Here is a 21,138-nt window from a genome sequence, read left to right as displayed (position 1 = left end):
ACACCCTGCTTCTCACCAGGCAGTCAGACTCAGCTCCATGTTCCATTTTTTCCTGGCAGGTTTTTCCATCCTCCAGTCTCAAGGCTTGCCTGGAGATTTTGGCTTTACCTGTAACCCGTGTGTCCCTGAATAACTGTGTCTGCTTCACCTGTGCAGCCTCCAGATGAGATTGTTCACATGGTCCTGTGTTTGTTGATAATTCTGTATCCAAATCTGCCCCAAGGGAGTTCACCAAAAAGTTACAGTCTTCTGCACCTGAATAGATCATTCATGTTAACATGGAATTTACAGGATTATCATGATGACAGATTGAGATGTTTTTGGTCTTCTTTTCTGGGATTTTTTTTTCCTCTCCCCACCACTGATTAACCTTCCTGGATCACTTATATATATATTTAAGAATGTGGCATCCAGCAAAATGCCTAGAGGAAGCTAGCTGTTAACCTTTTGTTAGGATGAAAACTGACCTACTTTTAATTTTGGGTTAGTTTTTTGTTTGGTTTTTATTACTTCTTTTTTTTCCCCTTTCTTCTTTCTCCTGACCTGCTTTTGCATTTGACATTGCTTTGTACTTCTCTCCATGGTAGTTACCTTCTGTAGTCACCTGAGGAGTGACAACATCACAGACCTCTACAATGTGAAAAAAAAAAAGCAGCTGGTTTACACTTTCTTTTTCATTTCCACTGAGTTATCGACTTGTTTAAAGAATTGTGAGGGCTAAGTGAGCTGTGATTTTCCTTACAAGGACCAGCCTTGCATGTGCTTTGTTGTTTTTTTCTGTTTTAGCCATTTTACCACGATGTGTAAGGTTTTATTACTCTATTCATCATTCAAACAGCCAGGACTTTTTGTAAAGCTCAGTTGTTTGTAACTGGCAATCTGCAAAAGGGCTTGTTCCTAAACAGGGATTAGATGTTCCTGTTAGCAATTTAGGGGGATTCTGCAGGTCATTAGGAGTTTTTGTCACCCAGAGCAAGGTACTTTTCTCACAACTAGAGGTTCCCAGGGTGTAGATGTCTCTGCTTGACTTTAAGGTCTTAAAATAATCTATGAAAACACACTTTTAGAACACAGTTCATCCACTGTGATTTTAGACATATGTTCTATCATGAGCTGGCCCATGAACATCTTTCTCTTAATGTACTGTATTGATTCTCCTGTTGTTTATCTCAAAACCTCAAACATACATCCGTAATCAGTGATACCTGTAGCCTGCTTCTTCACCAGACTGTTTGGACAAAATATTTATTTTCTTTTTCTTTGAGTAGCAGTGATGCATCCCAGATTCTGTCACCCCAATGTCTTACAGCACTTCCTCCTTTTTTGTCTAAATTAAGATTTTTGTCACCTGATTTTTTTTTAAATTTGAACTTACATCTACAGAATCATAAAAATCAGAGAATAATAGAAAAGTTTGGGTTGGAAGGAACCTTAAAGAACATCTAATTCCAAGCTCCCTGCCCCCCAGAAGAATGCCACCCACTGGACCAGGTTTCTTAGAGCCCTCTTCAACCTGAGCTTGAACAGTTCCAGGGATGGGGCACCCCTGGAAGTATTCAAGGAAATAACAAGTATTTGTTTTTCAGAGACCATTCTTGACCTACTTGCTTTGTGCTTCCTCTGCAGTGTATGGCAGAACCAGATGGTTTCTAGGGTGACTTCTAACCCAAACCTTTCTATGATTCAGTTCTCTTGATAATCACAGACTGATGATCCCATGAATAAATGCATTTATAAGCCATCAGTCTGGATAATGAAATTGGAGAAAAACAATGTCCTAATTTTGATGTGTACTTTTAATTGAACAGATGAAAAGCCTTCAATTTAAGCAAGCCTGGGTTATCTAAGTAATATTCTGGCACATTGCCCTTTTTCACCAACGTGACTGTACATTCCAGCAACAATATGAGAAATCGATTCCAGTGGAAGAAAATCCCAGTAATTGAATTACATGTTAATTGCAGATCAGAAGAAAAAAATTGGTTTTACTATTTCATAAAACTAAGTGAAAATTGAGTAAGAGAATGGTTGGCCCATGTCAAGATGAAATTTTTCTTTTGGTCTTGGAGAATGATTCAAGGCCCTCTTTGATATGACCTTGCAAACCAGTGACAGTATCTTGACCCAGGCCAACATTTCTGGTGCTGGCAAAACATTATTTTGGCTCTAGAGGTGAAGCCATACAAGAAGAGGCTGAGGACATTTGTTCTGTTCAGCCTGGAGGAGACTGAGGGGAGACCTCACTGCAGTGACAATGTCCTTGTGAGGGGAAGAGGAGGGGCAGGCACTGATCTCCGCTCTGGTGACAGTGACAGGACCCGAGGGAATGGCCTGAAGTTGTGTCAGGGAGGTTTAGGTTGTTGGATATTAGCAAAAGGTTCCTCCCCCAGAGAGTGGCTGGGCACTGGAAGAGAATCCTGTGAAGTTTTCTTGCTATGTAAAAGTCTCCTTGCTGGAGCACTGAGTAAACTAGGAATTACCATTGGGCAAACTCAGACTGAGACCCTAAAAATTTTCCTTGGATGGTCATGGATAGACTGATGTTGGGGTCGGTCTCTTCTCCAAAGGAACAAATGAACAAGAAGAGATGGCCTCAAGATGTGCCAAAGAGGTTTAGATCGGATATCAGGAAATAAAACTCTTCACAGAGGGGTTGACAAGAACTGGAACAGGGAAGAGGTTGTGTCACCATTCCTGGAGCTAAAAAAAAAAAAAAAAAGTTAATTTAATTAAAGTTAAAAAATGTGTTGATGTGGCACTTGGGGACATGGATTTAGTGGTGGACTTGGAAGTCTGGGTTAATGGTTGGACTCAATGGTCTTAAAGTTTTGTTTTTTTTTATCATAAATGAATCTACAGTTTTATGAAATACAAGTGTTGTGGCAAGAAGGGAGCTGTCTCAAGGAGGTATGGAAAGCATTCCTTGGGTAAAATTTATCTCCTTCTGTGCTTTGATCTGGATTGTAGCCTATTGTGGTTTGATTTAGGCATTTCTGGATGGCAGGAGGATCACAGCAATCAAGAACACAAAGTACCTTCCCTGGGAGATGAACAGTCCAATTTCAGTATAGCAAGGGAGCAGGGAAATTTTATCCCAGGAGCATTAATGGAGAATTTGTCAGAAAAAAAGATGAAAAGTCCAATAGTCAAGTGAAATGCAGCTGAACTCTCCTGAATTTTAACTTTTCCTTGCTAACACACTTCACATTATGGGATTATTATGGGATTATAATGTCTCTGTGTTAAAGGGGAGAGGAAATCCTCAGCGTTCGTTGCACTCATCTAACTCCCCTTTCTTCTGGAAATAAAGGAGAAGATAGGGAAAGGGAGTGAGGGCAAAGAAAAGGAAAAGAAGAAAATTAAGATTGGAATGAAGCCTTGAAATTGGCAGCTGTCAGCAGCCCTCAGGACAAGTGATAAAATGCTGCATTAAAGTAGCTGCAGTGTGAAATGCCATTGACAGAATAACGAGGATGGGAAATCACTTTATAAATGTGCTTACCAGGATAAACAGATGTGACTGAGGGCAACTCCACTCTGTCACTAAACACTTGAAAGGGCAAAATTTATGGCAATCTATTTTCTGTTTAGGAAAAAAAAAAAACAACTCACAATGAAGAGATACAAACCTAAACTCAGAGAGGCTTCAGACAGAGGTAAGGGTTCAGTGGCAGTGTAAAGGTGGGAATCAGGGCAGGAACACTCTCCTGTAATAAACCATTTTGAGAGCCCAATAAATCAAAATGTGGCAGGGTAGGTGTGATGATGCTGAGGGGGAGGGGAGGGGGGGGCTGGTTCCTGACATTTCACACTTTGCAAAGGCAGGAGCCACTCTGCAGGGATGGCTTGGGGTCTTTCATGGGCAAAATACACAAAGGGATGTTAGTTCAGCTTTCTGCTGAGCTGAGACTGGCTGGACATGATGGTGGCCCAAATTTAAAGGATCAAGGAGCTTTTGGACAACGTTGTCAGGCACATGGTGTGACTCTTGGGTCTGTCCTGTGCAGAGCCAGGAGTTGGATTCATGGTCCTCATTGGTCCCTTCCAACTCAGGATGTTCTATGATTCTATGTTTTTTGGGTTTGGTTATGGTAACTGAAACTTTATTCCATTTCTGTTCTAAATTGCCTCCTCATATTACCAACTAAAGAAACACTGCAGTTGTGGTTGGTAAGGACTGGAAAGAGAAGAAAACCCATGAATTTATTCCAAAGAGTCCAAACAGTGAGAACTTATTGTCACCAGCCAAAGCCCCCAAAAAATGGCTGTTTCATCTTGCTTTAAGAAGTGTTTGAACTACTTCAGTGACTTTTCTGCATTGGTTCATTAAGGCCTGATGAAAGTATTTTGATATTACTGAGTATTAAAACAAAATTTCAAATATATATGTGGCCTCAAGTTGCACCAGGAGAAGTTCAAGTTGGATATTAGGAAAAAAAAAAATCTTCAATGAAAGAGTGATCAGACATTGAAACAAGCTTTCTAGGGAAGTGATGGAGTCACCATCCCTGGAAATGTTCAAAAAATGAGCAGACATGGCATTTCATGATATGGTTTTGGGGACATGGTGGTATTTGGTCAAAGATTGACCTTGATGGTCTTTGCTTTTTTCCAGCCTTAAAGATTCTATGATTCTGTATCATACTTTATGACAAATCATAATGTGAGGTATGACAGGTGCAGTCTGAAGTCCTCTGTGCTGGACAATTATTTCTTTTGCCAAACTGAAATTCCTTGAATGGAAAAAGCAATGAATTACCTGCAGTGTTAACAGTAAGCAGCAGCCTTTTCAAGGTATGTTCAGTCTGAAAGCAGCTCCCCTGTTCCTCCAGTTCTCACTCCACCCCCCTAGATCCATCCAGCTTTTCCAGGGCTTCATCCTTTGAGCCAGAGACACCAGTGTGTGGCTGGGAATGAGCTGAGCCATCCCCCCTTCACGGCTAGACTCTCACCTGCCTCATTTGCAAATTAAAACAAAATTAAAATAGTCCATTGAAAGCTAATCTGAACTCAGGGAGCACAAGCTGAGCATGATTGAATATAAATGCCTAAAACTTTCTAATAAACTGGAGAGCTGAATCCAAATTCCCCTAAATTAGCATTTCCTTGGGGAAGGGGCAATGCAGGTGGGAATGAAGGGAGGATAACTCACTTCTCTGCTAAGTGACTGGTGGGTTTGTAAGAGCAGGAGTATCTGCTCTGTCACTGTAGATGTGCTTGATGGTGTCTAAATGCAGCCCCTGGGACAGGGGCTGGCTCTGGTTTGTTGTCACACACAGCTGATAGATGGCACACTGTTGTCAGGATTCCCTGCTGCAGATGCCGTTGTTCCTTGCTGTTATCTGATTGTTATCTGCTGCTATTTAATGGCACAAAGTGTCTTTGTGGCTATTGATAAGTTGCTTAAAGCTTATTGAGCTTCACCTCTTGGGGTTTTTTTGCGGACAAGGATGTTTAACAGAGCAGAGATTTGCTGAAGCTGTCTTAGCTTGGAAAGGCTGAGGGAGAGGTGCATGATTTAATCAGTTTAGTGACCGGAGCTGATGGGGAGTTTGTGGCTGCATTCTGAGGCAGTCCCTCTCTCTTTCTGATTTCCAGGGTTTGTATTGATTGCATTGAGTATTAGACAAGGGGAGTCAAGAGCAATCTTTAAACATCACCAAATCCTTTCCTCAGCTCTAAGACAGCATCAACAACCCGAATCATTAACTTCTTATATAGATGTCTCCTGCTGCAGTTTCAGTCCATGAATTTCTGTCATATGGAGGGGGAATATGGAGAACAGGTTATCCCCTTCCTATTTGCAACAGTTCCACTTGTCAGAAAAGCATTATCACATCTCTTGTGTACCCCCCACCCCTCCAACCCCACACACCCTGCTTTTTCTACATTGAAAACCACACTAATTCCTATTTTTCCTATCAGACTGTGTTTCTAACACTTTTGATTATTCCCATGGCTTTTCTCAGATCTGTCTCCAGGTGGTTCCCCTGAGATTTGTTGCTCAAAATTGGACACAATATTTTATCTCACAAATGCTAGCTTTGTCCCCAGCAACCCTCAGAACCTTTGCTTTTTTGTTTATTTCCTTTTTGAGGACTTCTGCCCAGGAAATTGCCTACTATTCTTTATGTCTCACTGTAGAACTTTGTATTTTTATTATTTGGCTTCACCCTTTTTCCATACTGTGTTTCACCATTTTAACAAGATCCCTTTGAATTCTAATTATATCTTCTGACATGCTCAAAATATTTCTGAGCTTCACTGCACCTTCTTATGAACTGTCCTTTCTATGCCATCACCTAAAGCAGTCCTGAAAAAAAATTGGTTAGTCCTGGATCCAGGTAGACCACACAAAGTCAGGGTATGATAAAATCCCCTCCCTCACCTGCTGCTCACTCTGGTTTTGATGAAGCTCAGGACATGGGTGGCTTTCTGGGCTTTGAGTGCAAATGGCCAAAATGGCCAAAATGGCCAAAGGAAATAAACAAACAAGCTCGTGTCAATTTTTCATCCACCAGCTATTCTCACATCATTTTCAGCAGCAAGGCTGCTCCCATTCCATCTCCCATTCTGTTCAGATTCTGGGGATTGTCCCAGGCAGGGAGCAGAGCCTTGTATTTGTCCTTGTTGAACTTTGTGATGTTGAAGTCCTTTCTGTGCATCCTTCCTGTCCATTACCAAAGAGCATTCACTGATGAACAAATAGTTTTAAACTATGACTTCTGAGCCAGTTTTACAGTATTTTTCATCTACACTTCATTTGCTCTACTTGTGTGTTTGTCATCTGCTGCTTTTCCCCCTCCTCAGGTGTTGCCCTGTCCTAAAAAGGTACCAGGTAACCTTTGACAAATGCACAATTCTTGCTGCTCATTCTCCTGCTGTGTTTTGTGCAACAAAAAGTCATGCATTGGATTGTTTCCCCCATCATCTGTACAACCTGGGCAGCACAGGGCTGGCATTAAATGTCTGGCCTCTAATTCCCAGACTTTGGATTTTGTACTGCTCACTGTCTTTTCTCTCTTCTGATTCCCCAAGAATTTTCAGTTTACAGGCCTAAGGTTGTCTCACTATTTCTCTAAAAATTTCATCTTAGTATTTCTCAGTCCCAGACAGCTTTAAAATACCTCACCCTTAATCTGAGCTCCACAATCCCAGTGTTGGCTCCCCACTGACTCTGAAGTGAGCCAGGGCAAATTGCTGAGCAGTAAATCAAGATATAATTCACCAACTCTACACTATAAATAATTCCTCCTTCCTCTAGAGATTAAAATGACCCAGACTTTGTTCTCTGGGAGCATCTCCCCCATCTGCCAGTGACACATAAGCAAAACTGTCGAAGTAAAATGGATGATTAATTGTTTGAGTTATATATCCTTTGATCAGAGAGCGAGCTGCTTGTTGTTCAGACCCATCATTTTAATTACTGGATGGGAATTGCAATCCATAATTTCAATCTGAGATTCTGGATTTGGGGTGGCAGACAGCAGCTGGTATTGTGGCTTTTCTGAAAACATAAGAGCCCCAGTGCCCACAGCATGAGCAACAAACAGGAGGAGCTGGAAACCCATTGTGCCACTGGAAAGCTGTGGCTGGAAACAGGGTGGGATTCTCACACAACCAGAGTGCTGCAATGGATCTCTGTGAACTCTTCAGAAGGGACAGCAAAGGAGGAGAGGCAGTGGAGTAACCCTTGTGTCAATAGGGCTGAGTGTTTATGGGTCAGGATAATGGGGAAGACAGCAAAGCAGAAATCCTGGTGGGAATCTGCCACAGACCGCCCAGCCAGGATGAAGAGATGGATAAATTGCTCTAGAAGTACCTGGGAGGAGCCTCATGATCACTGGCCTTTGTCCCCATGGAGGAATTCAATTTAACCAGGTGTCTGCTGGAAATACACAACAGCAAAGAGGAAACAGTCCTGGATGTTCCTGGAGTGTGTGGAAGATAAATTCCTGACACAGCTGGTGAGTGAGACAACGAAAGAAGCTGTGCCACTGGAAATGTTGGATACTTTTAACCAGAAATTGGAAATTTTCAACTGGATACTGAGCACAGACAATTGGAAAATAAAGTGAACTGTCACACAGCCTTTAGTGTCTGCCTTAGACATTGGCACCTTTTATATGATAAGGAGGTGTGTGAGAAATGAGAGCATTTTGGCCTGCTTTTTCTATTAGAAATTTGGAGGTGATCCAGAAGGAAATAAATGAGGAAGAAGTATTAAGTATAATTTATGAAGAGAGATTACAGGAATTTACCAATTGCAGGCTCAGAAAGTGCAGCAGTGATTAGTTGAGCCATGATGACTGTGTAGAAATACTTGATGTGTAATAGGGGGGTGGTCAGCCTGGGGAAGAGAAGGCTCCAGAGAGAACTTAGAATCCCTTCCAGTGCCTGAAAAGGGCTCCAAGAGAGCTGGAGAGGAACTTTGGATAAGGGATGGAGTGACAGGAGAAGGGGGAATGGGCTTGAGCTGAGGGACGGTGGGTTTAGTTTACATATTAGGAGGAAATTCCTTTGTACAAGAGTGGTGAGGCACAACAGGAGGTTGTCCAGAGAAGTTGTGAATGCCCAGTCCATGGAGGTGCTCAGAGTCAGGCTGGACTGGGCTTTGGTTAGCCTGGTCTAGGTGCCCTGCCCCTGGCAGGAGGTTGGAACCAGATGGTCTGTAAGGTCTTTTTCCAGCCCAAACCCTTCTATGATTTTATGATCCCAACCTTCAGTGACCTCTGTAAGAGATTGTGACTCCCTTCCTCTCTTGCACCAAACCCATGAACTCCATTTGTAATAAGGACTGAGTCGTCTCCAGACTCTGTACAGGGCACAGCAGCTTCAGCCTTTTCTAAACAGAAGATTGGCAGCATGGCAGTGAGTTGTAAAAAGATGCTGTGTATTTCCCTGGCCCCTTTGTCTCTTTCCTTTCAGTTAGATATTCTTTTTTAAATTGTCAAGAATAAATAGTGCACCTAAATGAATCACTCTGTTGATAGCTGCAGATCAGACTCTGCAATCGGTGTTTTATTTAAGTAAAATAATTGAGCAGCAATTGATAATACATGACAGCTTAAGATTGCTCTAATTGCTTGGCTTCCCAGAACACTCCTAAAAAGAAAATGAATTCCTCCATTGTATTTTTTTCTGGCTGCATGACCCCCACGGAAATAAATCCAGAGTGGAGAATTAATAGTGCTGCAAACAAAGTGTAGAAAGTGTTGAAGTTTTTGTCATAATCTTTGCACGGTTTCTATTTTTGAAGATAACATACCACCTGCAATAAACTGCCTTTCCTGGGGCTGGTATCAGTCAGGGTGATAGATTACAACTACTTCCCTCACTGCTGCTATTAGTTTATACATTGCAGCCCGGGGCAGGAAGCAGGAGATGCTAAAGGAAAAGTCAGCATGGAACAAACTGAGTTTGGAGTTTGCTGACAGATTTCCATATCTTTGGTGACTTGGTACTCAGGAGACCTTCCTCTGAGCAGCTGCAAAAAAGTGGAGCTGTAAATATTAAATGCATTTTATTTTCTTATTTTAAAAAGACTAAGTGTCCCCAACAAGCATTTTTATTGCATATAAAAAATAATAACTTTTTTTTTTTCCATAGGTTGCTGTAAGAACTCGTATATCTCAGTTTCTGCAGTTGAGACCAATGGCTCCTTGGAGCTGTTGGAGAGCAAAATAAATGTGCAATACAGACAAATAGTTCCTGTTGGACAGGTACCCACCACATGAAACACTCTGTGACAAGTGCATCAAATCACTGTGGTTACTGCCCAGCTCTTGCAGAAAGAAAAGGGATCTGTTGCTCATAAAAGCCTTTTCTTGGACAAGGCTGTGGATTATTGTTGGTGGACAATTCTGCTCTGGTTTGCATGGCTTTTATGTTTGTCTTTTGTATTGTATTTAATTTTTGCTTTTGGGGTGTCAGGCCAGCAAATTTCACAAACTCTCAGCTACAATCTCTATTTGAAATATAAATGGATTTCCTCTATTGGGAGAACCTTCATCTTCACTGAGTGTTTTTATTCCTGGTCTACAAAGGCCACAATGTCAGGCATTTCATTATCTCTGTTCATTTTGGGTCCTTCATGTAATTACTTTTGTGCCATTTGATTAGCCTATATACATATGTGAATTAACTCAGAAGGAACTCCTTAATTCAACTCCAGGGAGCTGGGAAAGGTGAGAAGGCAGAAAATCCCACAAAAACCTTTCTAGCATATCAGAAAACAGAAGCAATATTTCTGATCCGTGAGTCTCTTTCATACCCAGCCCAAGGGTTTGTTGGAAAAGCAAAGATATTAATCTTTCTTTAGTGGTAAAGTAGATAGAAACTTGGCTGTAGGAGAGCAAAACTTTGGATTCATAGTGTGGGTGCAGAAACTTTCTTCTGCAACCTTTAGAAAATAAATCATAGAATCATAGACCGGTTTGGGTTGGGACCTCAAAGATCTCCCAGTTCCAACCCCACTGCCATGGATCAGGTTGCTCAGGGTTATTGCTTCCAAATATGCACTGTCACATCCCAGAGTCTTGTTCCAGCTGTGCTAACAAGGTGCAGGAACATCAGACATCCAGTAAAGAGAAATTAAATTGAGGCACATTCCCATTTGGAGAGCAGAGCTGATGTTCACTCTGGAGAATAATGAAGTCACTTCCCTCTTCATTTCCTTAGTTTGTGCAGCTCCCTTCCTCTTTCACTCTTTGTTGACTTTATGTGCGTCTGGTGGAAGAGGAGAGTGGTGGGGGAGAAGGAAGGGCAGGGAACTGTTAAATGTGTAAATTCACACTCTTCTCCGTCGTGGGTGAAATTTGAAACATTCTCCATTTGTTCTGCACCTCGAATTTGTAGCATAATTCTTTTGTTGCCACATCCCTCTTCCCTCTGGTGAAGCCCCACCTGGAGCACTGATTCCAGCTCTGGAGTGTTCAAGGCCAAGTTGGATGGGGCTTGGAGCAGCCTGGTCTAGTGGAAGGTGTCCCTGCACATGGCAGGGGTTGGAACTGGGTGATCTTTAATGTTCCTTCAAGCCCAAACTATTCTGTGACTTTATGATTCTGATTTCATGATGACACAACTGTTGCATCTCAGTTTTCTGATGTGACCCATTCCTGCCCACATCACTCCTGCTCTCCCTGATATCAAAACTGTCACAGCATTAACTTGAAGACAAAACAGAATCAACACAGCTTTTTTTGTTTGTTTTTTTTTTTTTTTTTTTTTTTTTTTTGTGTTTAAAACTAAGCAAGGCAAACAAATTTTTCTTTTGTTTTTTGTTTACTTGCCTGTTATCAGATCATATCAGCGCTCATGCTTATTTTACATCAGAATGTTTAGCCAGGAAAAAGAATCCTGAGATTTAAGGTCTGTTTTCTGCTACTGTAGACAGAAATAGGCTATGTTTATATCTCTGCAATCTGCTAAGCCTCAAATGTTCATTTAACACCTGGTGTGTGTTCAGGGCAAGTTAATCTTAAAATTATTAGTGTCTGTCTCTATACAGTGGCTGTTTATACAGGTGGGAGTGTTTGTGGTACATGAGAATACATGTGTTTACGTGCCTGTATAAATACCCACATTTACATACATAAGGGAATTCACAGACCTTTACAAACTGATGAATTTAAATTAAATTTAGGGTGTTAATTAATTTGAAGATCAGAATCAGTCAGTAAAAATAATGCTTTATGTGATCTTTGATGCTTTATTATACTTCCCAAATATAAAGTGAGGATATCTACATAAAACCAGAACTATTGATGACCTCCTCCATTAACACATCTACTGTTTCCAGATCCAAAGAGTTTTTAAAAGATCAAACTACCTCTTCCTATGGTTGTGTTATTACATTTCCCTTAGACAACCCTGACAAGGGGGAATGACTTTAAACCAGTAGAAGGCACATTTAGATTGGATATTAGGAAGAGGGTGCCCAGAGAAGCTGTGGCTGCCCCATCCCTGGAAGTGTCCAAGGCCAGGCTGGATGAGGCTTGGAGCAACCTGGGATAGTGGAAGGTGTCCCTGCCCATGGCAGGGGGTTGGAATAAGATGATCTTCACGGTCCCTTGAACCCAAACCATTCTGTGATTTCACTATTCTGATTCCATGATGATACAACTGGCAGGGTTTGTGACCCTCTGGAGGATCCACTTGAAGAACTGCAGCCCCTGGGAAGGATCCAGGTTGGAGGGGCTTGTGGGGGACTGTCTGCCTTGGGAGGGACCCCACAATGGAGCTGGGGGAGAGTGTGAGGAGTGAGAAATGTGAGACAAACTGACCACAGCCCCCATTCCCTATTCCCCTGTGCCACAGCAGTGCTGGAGGGAGAGTGTTGGTGTGTTTGCAAGAGTCTCAGGATGAGGGAAGAGATGAATCTGACTCCATATTTTTTAGAAGGCTGATTCATTATATTATTATATTACATTAAAACAAATAGTATACTAAAACTATACTAAACTATAGAGAAAAGGATACATCAGAAAGCTAGAAAACAAAGAATAATAAAAACCTGTGACAGACCAGAGAGTATGACACAGCTGGGCTGGGATTGGTCATTAAATAAAAACAATTCACATGCTGGGATAAACAATTCTCCAAATCACATTCCAAAGCAGCAAAACAGGGAGAAGCTGAAGCTTCCCAGGAGAAAATCCTGGGCAAGGGAATTTCTCCAGAAAGTATCATGGTGACAGGAGAGAACATGGAAGTGAAGTCCAGGAAGAAGGGAAGGCTGGGGAGAAGTGTTTTAAGATTTGATATTATTTTTCATTGCCCTGCTCTGATTTTGATTGGTAACAAATGAAACTGATTTACCCAAATCAGGTCTATTTTGCCCGTGACAGTAACTGATGACTGATCTCTCCCTGTCCTTATCTCACCCCAAGAACCTTTTGTGGTATCTCCTCTCCCCTGCCCAGCTGAGGAGGGGAGTGACGGAGCAGTTTTGGTGGGCATGTGACATCCAGCCAGGGGCAGAATGAATAAAACACCAGCTGGCAGCTGGCAGGATCTCTGTGCTCATCCCTGTTGAGGTGCCCTCGGTGGTGGCCTCAGCTCTCTCTGATGAGCTCGAGGCATCTCACCTCCCACAGCCTCTCCGTTTGGGTTTTTGGGCAGGAACCCCCTTCCTGCTGTGTTTCCTGGGCTGCTGTCCCCAGGCAGGTGCTGGACTGGCATCCCCAAGCTCAGCGTGACTACTTTAATTATGCAGCATGGTTTTACACTCCCTGAGATGACACAAACCTCTAAGACAGCAAAAGAGAGAGGGAACGTGCACAGGCAAGAGAGGGAGAGAGAAACTCCACACTCTGGCTGTTGTTGAGTCTCAGAGGAGACCTAACTCAGTCTGTAATTGCTGTTCTGGATGGCTTCTGCCCTCAAAACAATTTTCTGCTGGTCTGTTGTTGCTTAGGCTGAATCAGGTTGATTTATTGAATGTCATTTTTTTCTCCCCAGCCATAGACAAGAGAAAAATATTTGTTGAAAGGCTGCTGAAGCAAGATTTAGTTTCTGCCTATGTTGCATCAGAAGCTTGCTCATGTTTTATATTATTTTTTTCCTTTTCCTTTCCTTCCCCTGCCTCTCAGAAAGGAATGAAGACAGACAAACACCATGCTCTGATTTGTTTTTCCATGTCCATACATGGTGGACCACAGGGTAGGAGATGTCCCACAGCTGTTGCAGATGGGACAACACACAAGGAACATCTCAGCATCTCTTTGGAAAAACATGATAGAAACTACAAAGGGCTGTTAGTTGATTTTTTTTTCCCTTGTTTCTTTATTTTTTTCCCCAAAGGTAACAAGCACAAGGGGTTTGTTTTGCTTTATTGTGTTTTGGAGTGCTTCTATGTGCAGAAATGCACGCATGAGCCTTCTAGGACATCTTTCAGGATCTCCTTGGGGTTTATTTTATAGCTCTCCTGGCTGCTTGCTGCAGAATAAATGATGGGTCAGAATGTGACCTCGCTTGTAAAAATTCAGCAGCTCCTGAATATTGAGGTAGCAATTAATTTAAATGCTAATTTATAGTCCTTTAAAAAATGGATGGCTGGTTTGTGAGTAAACACACGTGCTAAATAGGATAGAGCACTGATACTTTTGATCCCATTTTTATACAAACCTAAGGCAAACATTCCTAGAAATGAATGCTCCTTCCCTTGAGGACCTGAGCTGACACTGATAGGGGAGGCTGGGATCTGTCTGCATGTGAGAGAAGAGTTATTGACTACACAGATTTGTTCTGTGTCCTTCTGAGGAGAACATGTTCCCCTCTCTGGTTTATTTAACACCATTCCCATGTCTGGAACACAGCAGTGTCCTTAGGATATCATTAAAGGCAGGGTAATGTTGGAAGTTTTCAGTGTGAATAAATCTTCACCCCACAAAGCATGAGAGTGGAAGAGAGAAGAGGTTTGCTTATTTTCTGTCTTAGAAATACTTCAGTAATGCTCATTCTGTGGGGAAATGGGCTGCTGGGATTTATCATTCCCACATTGGTGACAATGTCTGGGTTTTATAACCTGACTTGCTCACAAATTAATTTCAAAAGAAATCTTTAAATCAAAATATTTTAACCTAGTATTTTCTGTTAAGAACTTCCCAAACTAATTTCCCCTAGTGAGAGTTAATCATCTGGCACTTAAGGGCCTCATTCTTTTGCATCTCTGCTTTTCTCCTCTATCAATTCTCTGCTTTTCTGGCCATCTTTAGCTACTTCCATTTCATTTTGTTGTTGACTAGTTTAATTCTTTTTGTTCCAGAATGGGTGATATTAAATCCTGTCTACTAATCTGAACAATGGATTTCTTCTTTTTGGGGAGGGAAAAAAAAAAAAAAAAAAAAAAAAAAAAAAGAAAAAAAAAAAGAAAAGAGGGTTTATTTGGAACAGTTTAAATCTGTCTCCCTCTTGCTGCAGAATATAGTGAGTGAATTGTTGCCAGACAGGAAAGACTGGTGTTAATTAAAACCCAGGGAGCCCCAGCCTAGTTAGCTGGCAGGGAGACAGAATTTTGGGAATGGTGGTGGCTGCTGCACTCCTGGATTCTGTGGAGTCAGAGATTTATGAGGAGCTGTATTTCATTGTGAATTCTGCAAAGTGTGTGCAAACATGGGGAACCAAAGGCAATCTGATTTTCCTAACAAACTCTGATGCCTGGCAAGTTCAGAGGTACTTGGGGATGGAGCAGACCTGGCAAGATGGAGAGTAGCTCCAAGGTATATTCCATTATGGAAGGTCTTTATTTCTGGCTATTTTTTCTTTCTTCTATTTCTTCCTTTGTTTTCCTTACTTATATCAAGGACTTTGAAACTTCACATTGCCAGGTTAAATTATTCAACAGATTTCTTGCTTTAGGTCAGATTGTTTTTGTGCTCTGTGCTTTATAACTCACCCCTGTTAGTTTTTCCTCAAGTGCAGTAGTCGCAGTTTTTCCCTTCCTCACAACTCAGCGCTGGCTCTCACTGACGCATATTTGCTAAACAGTAATTTTAAGTGTTATTGCAACATTATGGAAAGTATCTATACTCTGCAGCTGCAGATGGTTGGTTTCAAGTACCTGAATACAAACGGCAAAGCTGAACCAGCACTGTTCGCACACAATGTTGAATTTTCTTCCTCATTCTTCCCTGCCTCACCCAATATCTGGGGATCAGGACACACACAGCCCAACTCCTCATGGCTCAATTAGCTGGGAAGGGTCCTCTAAGAAGTCAATGTATCATCTGTTTTATTCCAGTGATAATGCTTGGGGTGGGTGGGGGCACGTGTAATTCAATATATTGCAATAAACTCTTCTAACCAAATGAACATGCAAAAACATATTCATCAGTTTTAAGCCACCTTCACTTAAAGTGCTGAAAAGAAGCACAACAAAATAAAGCAGATTGAAGTGTAGAAAGGATTGTGTTTATATTGCAAGGAACAGACACAAAAAATTATGTCAGTGACAATTTAGCCAAGAGTGAAAAATTAGCATTCTGGGTTTTTTTAGTATTATTATATTTTTAAATGTTATTTTCCTTAATCATCTTTTGCAAAGCAGTTAAGAGCAGAGCAAGACATTAAAGTTAATTCTCAGTTCTTCACATTTTGCTAAACTTTAACTTTCTCCCTTAAAATATTTTTACAAAAAGCTCAGAAAACTTCCCTACACAAAAAACAATCACCACTAATTTCTCCTCATTTCCCAGTAATGATTTACTAACACGCTGCTCAAGTACAATCTCAAATTGCTTAAACTTCATTGTTTTGCAAAATTTCCTGCAGTATTTACAAGTTAGGAATAATACCATCCATAATTAAAGCTTCATTATGCTTGACAAATGAAGGAATGAAGTACATTTTGTGGTGCATTACCCAGTCTTTGGTTGGGGGAGTGGGGTTTTTTTGTTTTTTTTTGCTTTATTATGATTTCTCACAGCTTTTTCAATCTTTTGCTTTTCCTCCATCTTCAGTTATTCAACAATTTGGTCTATTCTAGCACTCACAGTGGGACTCCCAGACCTCATTTTAAATTGATGCAATTCTATTGCATTCCGTGTTGAAGTGCTATGCCAGTTATATTCTCATAGCAAACTTCAGTACGAGGATTCATTTTGCACCATTTTCTAAATTTGTTAGTGGGGAAATGGAGTTCTTTAAAAAGCATGGTGGAGGCAATTGGATCTTTTGGGATGAACATGGAATCCCAGGGTGGGCCAGGCTGGAAGGGACCACAGTGGGGCCATCTGGTCCCATCTCCCTGCTCAAGCACAGGCACAGGATTGTGTCCACACAATTCTGAAACTTCTCATTATCCTGTTCTGATTTTGTTAGTAATAAATTCAATTAATATCTGTCTGGTTTGCCCATGATGATATTTGGAGGGTGAGGTCTCCTGGTCCTTAATTTATGAGCCCTTCATTATATTTTCAGTTTCTGTTTACTTACAGAGGGGAGTGATAGAGCAGATTTGGTAGGTGTCTGTCATCCAGCCATGCTGAAACAACACACAGGATTCCATGGACTTACATTTTGCCAGGAAGTCTGTGGAATCTCCATCCTTGGAGGCACAAAAAACCATGCCCTGAGCACCCTACTTTAGTTGTCTGCTCTGAGAAGGGCTGTTGGACTAAATAATTTCCAAAGATTCCTGCCCATTTCAATGTTTCTGTGATTCTCTGACTTGTAGGGCTGAAAAAAAATATATACATCTTTTTTTAGTGTCTTTTTTTCTGCTCTGGCAATGCTGCCTTGCTGGTAGTGCATTTAGCAGTGTCTATATTATTATGTCTATCATTGCTAAACTAATTCTTTTTACAAGACCCAGTGTCATATGATGTCAACATATGCTCACATTTGCTATTTTATATGGTAAGTGTTCAGAAATGAAGGAAACAAACTCATGGGTAATTTGCTGTGTTTTCACAGAGAAAATTTCAGAGCTGAATGCAGTTACGGTTTTTTATTTTTTTTAAACTACTTGAAAACATATAAATGAATCTGTTCATCAAATAGCTCTTTCCTTATTACCCTACCAATAAGGCAATTTCAAATTCAGGGAGTTTTTGATTGTATCCATCAGTTTATGAATAGCATCAGATAGATGCTGTGCTGAGAGATGGCCTTTTTCTGTGCAGGAGAAAACAGTCTGGGAGGAATGGCCTGCATCACCAATAACTTTTTTAGAAAGAAAAGTGTTTGCCACTGTTGTTTTTATTGTTGTTTTTCCTTAGTGCTCCACAATTCTGAAAAGCAAGCATAAAATCTGATCATTCCACTTGCTCCTCTCACAAAGCTTGAGTCAGCTGCCTGACTTGGATCCAGCAAAGCATGGCTCTGAGGGAATTTTTTACTATGGGAGCATCAAAACTTTCCCTTTTGCATCTACACCACTGAAGATTTCTTGCTTTGTGTTTTTCTTTGCCAAGCTGGACTGTGGAATGTGCCTTTTGTACTTGGATATTCCCCACTCCTGGGTAATGTTAGGATTTCTGTCTTTCCAGAGCGACATGCTGGATGTGAACCAGATCATCAAAGACCTGGCCTCCATGGTGCACGAGCAAGGAGACACAATAGGTAGGTGTCACATGAAAATTATGAGCTCCATTACCCCCTTCCACCATTCCAACGTGATTTTGTCCCTCACGAGCAGCCCTTTGTTGATGCTGTGATTATTTTCCCTGTGTTTTGAGCATTTTGTATACCCAGAGAGGTCTGGATCTGACAAGCTGCCCTGTGCAATAAGGTTCTTATGTTATGGACAGTTTGCTGGTATATTTAGCATAAAATAGAATTCACAGGGAGACAAATCCATTCCCCTTTGACTGCAAAAAAGGAAGCTGGAGAATATATAACATTAACTGGGAAGGGATCCAATTCTTCCTTTCTACCTGGAACTGTAATTAAAAAACAATAGTAGTGGCAATTATTATGATGATTATTGATGAAATTAGTGAAAATTAAGGAGCTTTTTGTTTCCAAATAGAATTTTCATTCCACATAGCAGGGTGTGTCTAATTAAATTTACAGAAGCCTGACATCAAGATGTGCTCATGTAAAGTCTGAAGTTTCTGCCCATTAGTTGATCTGCTCTTGTTCTGTAACTACCAATGACTAGGAAAAAACTGGGTGGAGAAAACTGGGAAAGAGGTGAGAGTCACTCCTAGTCCTGTCTTTAGGAGCAGCCCATCACTGGGAGCCACCAGTTCTTGTGAACAGAGGGAGAAGACACTTTAGATCAGCTCTCTCTGACCTTTGTCACTGCTCTTTTCTGAGCATGAAATGTGCTCAGAAATGATGTGAAGAAAAATCAGACTTTTTTTCTCTATCTCTTGTTTTTGTACACACAATAATAATATGTGGTACTTCTGGAACAACTGCCCACTTTCAAAATTGGGAGCTAATCCCTGGTTGAGGGATCTAAACACAAGAGCAGCAGAATTTGTGGGGATATTTCTCACCTAAAGGCTCAGCTGGAACTCTCCCTGGTGCTCCTGAGAGCAGGAACAAGTCCTGAGACAGCCATATGCAGATTTCAACAGCAGAAACTCTTTGCTGCTTATTAATCACTCTGGATTTCTTTGGCAAGTTCATATCTCTGCAACTTTCCATTACCATAAGATACTTCCTTTCACACTGAAAGGAGTGATCTACACCTCTCTGAGAGACACCGCTCAGGTTCACAGGGACAGCAAAAAAAAAATCAAAATTATATTTAAAATCAGGTTTTTTAGAGTTTTTTTCTTCTTCTTTTATTTTTTCCCCTCTTGATGCTGTTTTGAAAGCTTATTTTTTTTGCATGGATAACTTTGGAGCCTGATTCATCTCTAAAAGCACATCAGATGCTAATGCCTTGAGGGACATGACAACATACATCAGCTAGCTTCAAGATCCTCACAACTCCTTTTCTTAAGGCAATATTTATTACTTTAGGACTTTACCCATGCATAGAAGCCATCCCAGTATTAACTTCCCTGGGAGAAGCTGTTAGACTAAGTAGGACATTTTGTCTTTGAGCCAGAATAAGGTTTTTGTGTTTTTTTTATTGTTGTTCCTCTTACGCTCCAGCAGATTTTTAACAGGTTTTTTTAAGGACTATCTTTTAATCCTGACAGGCAATCGAGATATCTTCCCAACCAATTGCTGAAGGGTCCCACTGTTTATCTTGTGACATTCATATTACACAAAAGTAAGGGCGATAAAGAATCAGGAGGCAAGAGATGTTGAAACCCCCACAGTGAAAATTCCATGATGACAAGAGACAGCTCTCTTGGCACTTGCTTTATATTTTTTTTAGTCAATTCCTCTGACATGCATGGAATGAAAGCTCTGTGTGTGCTTGTCTAGGAAACTCAGGGAAAATATAAACCCAGGGAATATGAGATGAGCCCCTCATCAAAATGCTCCCAGAGAAAACCCCTCTTTGGATCACCCGAGCTGGGGAGAATTGTGGGGAGAGTTTGTGTGATTTGTGCATGGCACAGGCAGAGCAACCCTTGCTTCTCACAAAAATCTAGAAGGAGTTTTTCTGGCATGTGGGCCACTTCCTTAATGAACACTCTGATAACACTCCCTAGGGGAGAGAGCAATTTCTGTTATGCAGGGAAGAAATAGAATGCGGACTTGGGAGAGGATATCTCTGTTATTTTGCGTCTTCTGCAAACAAACTCTGTGCCCAAGTTCCTGGTCATAACATCTCTTTGATACAAATATTCAATTATAAATCACCATATCAGTGAGCCCAAGCCTTTGAAACCAAAAGAAGCCAATGGCCTGGGTTAGGTGGGAATCATCAGAGTCTTCCCAACAGAATCCTGCAGGAGCTCTTGGCAAAAACATCCAAGTGCAGCTTCATCACATGGGCTGCTGGTGAGGGGAAAGAGGGCAAGGAGGAGGACACTAATAGCAGAAAATCATAATTGGCTGTAGAATTGGTGTTGCTGACATGGTTTGTGGTTCAATGGGACCCTGTGTGGGGATTTGCAGCTGCTTTGGAGAGATGGGATCCAGCACATAAGGAGAATTTTAATAATGGTGGGAGAGGGAAAGTGTGGCCAGCAGTCCTGTGGGAGCAGAGGACAGGATTGCTGGAAAAAGGGGTGCTGTGGCAGGAAAGGTTCCCAAAGCCACCAAAATGAGGTGTGGGCAGGGAAGTGCCTACCAGGCACCACCATCATGGTCAAATATCCCAAATCCTCTGCAGGAACTGGGCACTCTGAGGTGCTGAATGCACAAATTATCAGGAACAAACCTGAGTTGTTAAGAGATCTGTGTGAAGTTGCAGGGCTGCAGTTTTGTTGGGATCATGGGGATGTGGTGGGTTGGCCCCTTGATGAAGTGCTGCCTTGGAGGGATGCAGGCTCTTTTAGAAAGGGCAGGATAGGAAAATGAGAAGGAAGAGCTGCCCTTCATAGAGAGAGCAGCTGGAGTGCTTGGGATGCTGCCTGGGGATGGATGAGAATCTGATGGAAAGTTTGTGGGTCAGGATTAAAAGGAGGACAGGCAAAGTGGATGACACTCTCTACAGACAGTGAGGAACAGCCTCACCTTTGCAGGCTCTGGTCCTCACAGGGATTTCAACCACACCAGGAAGGACAACACAGCAGGGCATAAATACTCCAGGACATTCTGGCATGCATTGAGGACACCTTT

At 41.5% G+C, this 21,138-nt stretch overlaps 1 protein-coding gene across 1 annotated transcript in view; it reads left to right on the top strand.

The window, feature by feature from the left end:
* TSNARE1 (t-SNARE domain containing 1) overlaps positions 1-21,138 on the top strand; it is a 452,796-nt gene that overhangs the window by 256,353 nt on the left and 175,305 nt on the right. Inside the window, exon 12 of the mRNA XM_041459558.1 lies at positions 17,991-18,063. Coding sequence (XP_041315492.1) covers positions 17,991-18,063 — 73 coding nt within the window. The remainder of the gene's footprint in view (positions 1-17,990; positions 18,064-21,138) is intronic.

This window comes from Pyrgilauda ruficollis, unplaced genomic scaffold (genome assembly GCF_017590135.1).
Source record: "Pyrgilauda ruficollis isolate IOZ18807 unplaced genomic scaffold, ASM1759013v1 scaffold138, whole genome shotgun sequence".
Lineage (NCBI taxonomy): Eukaryota > Metazoa > Chordata > Aves > Passeriformes > Passeridae > Pyrgilauda > Pyrgilauda ruficollis.
This window is presented reverse-complemented; position numbering and strand designations above follow the sequence as displayed.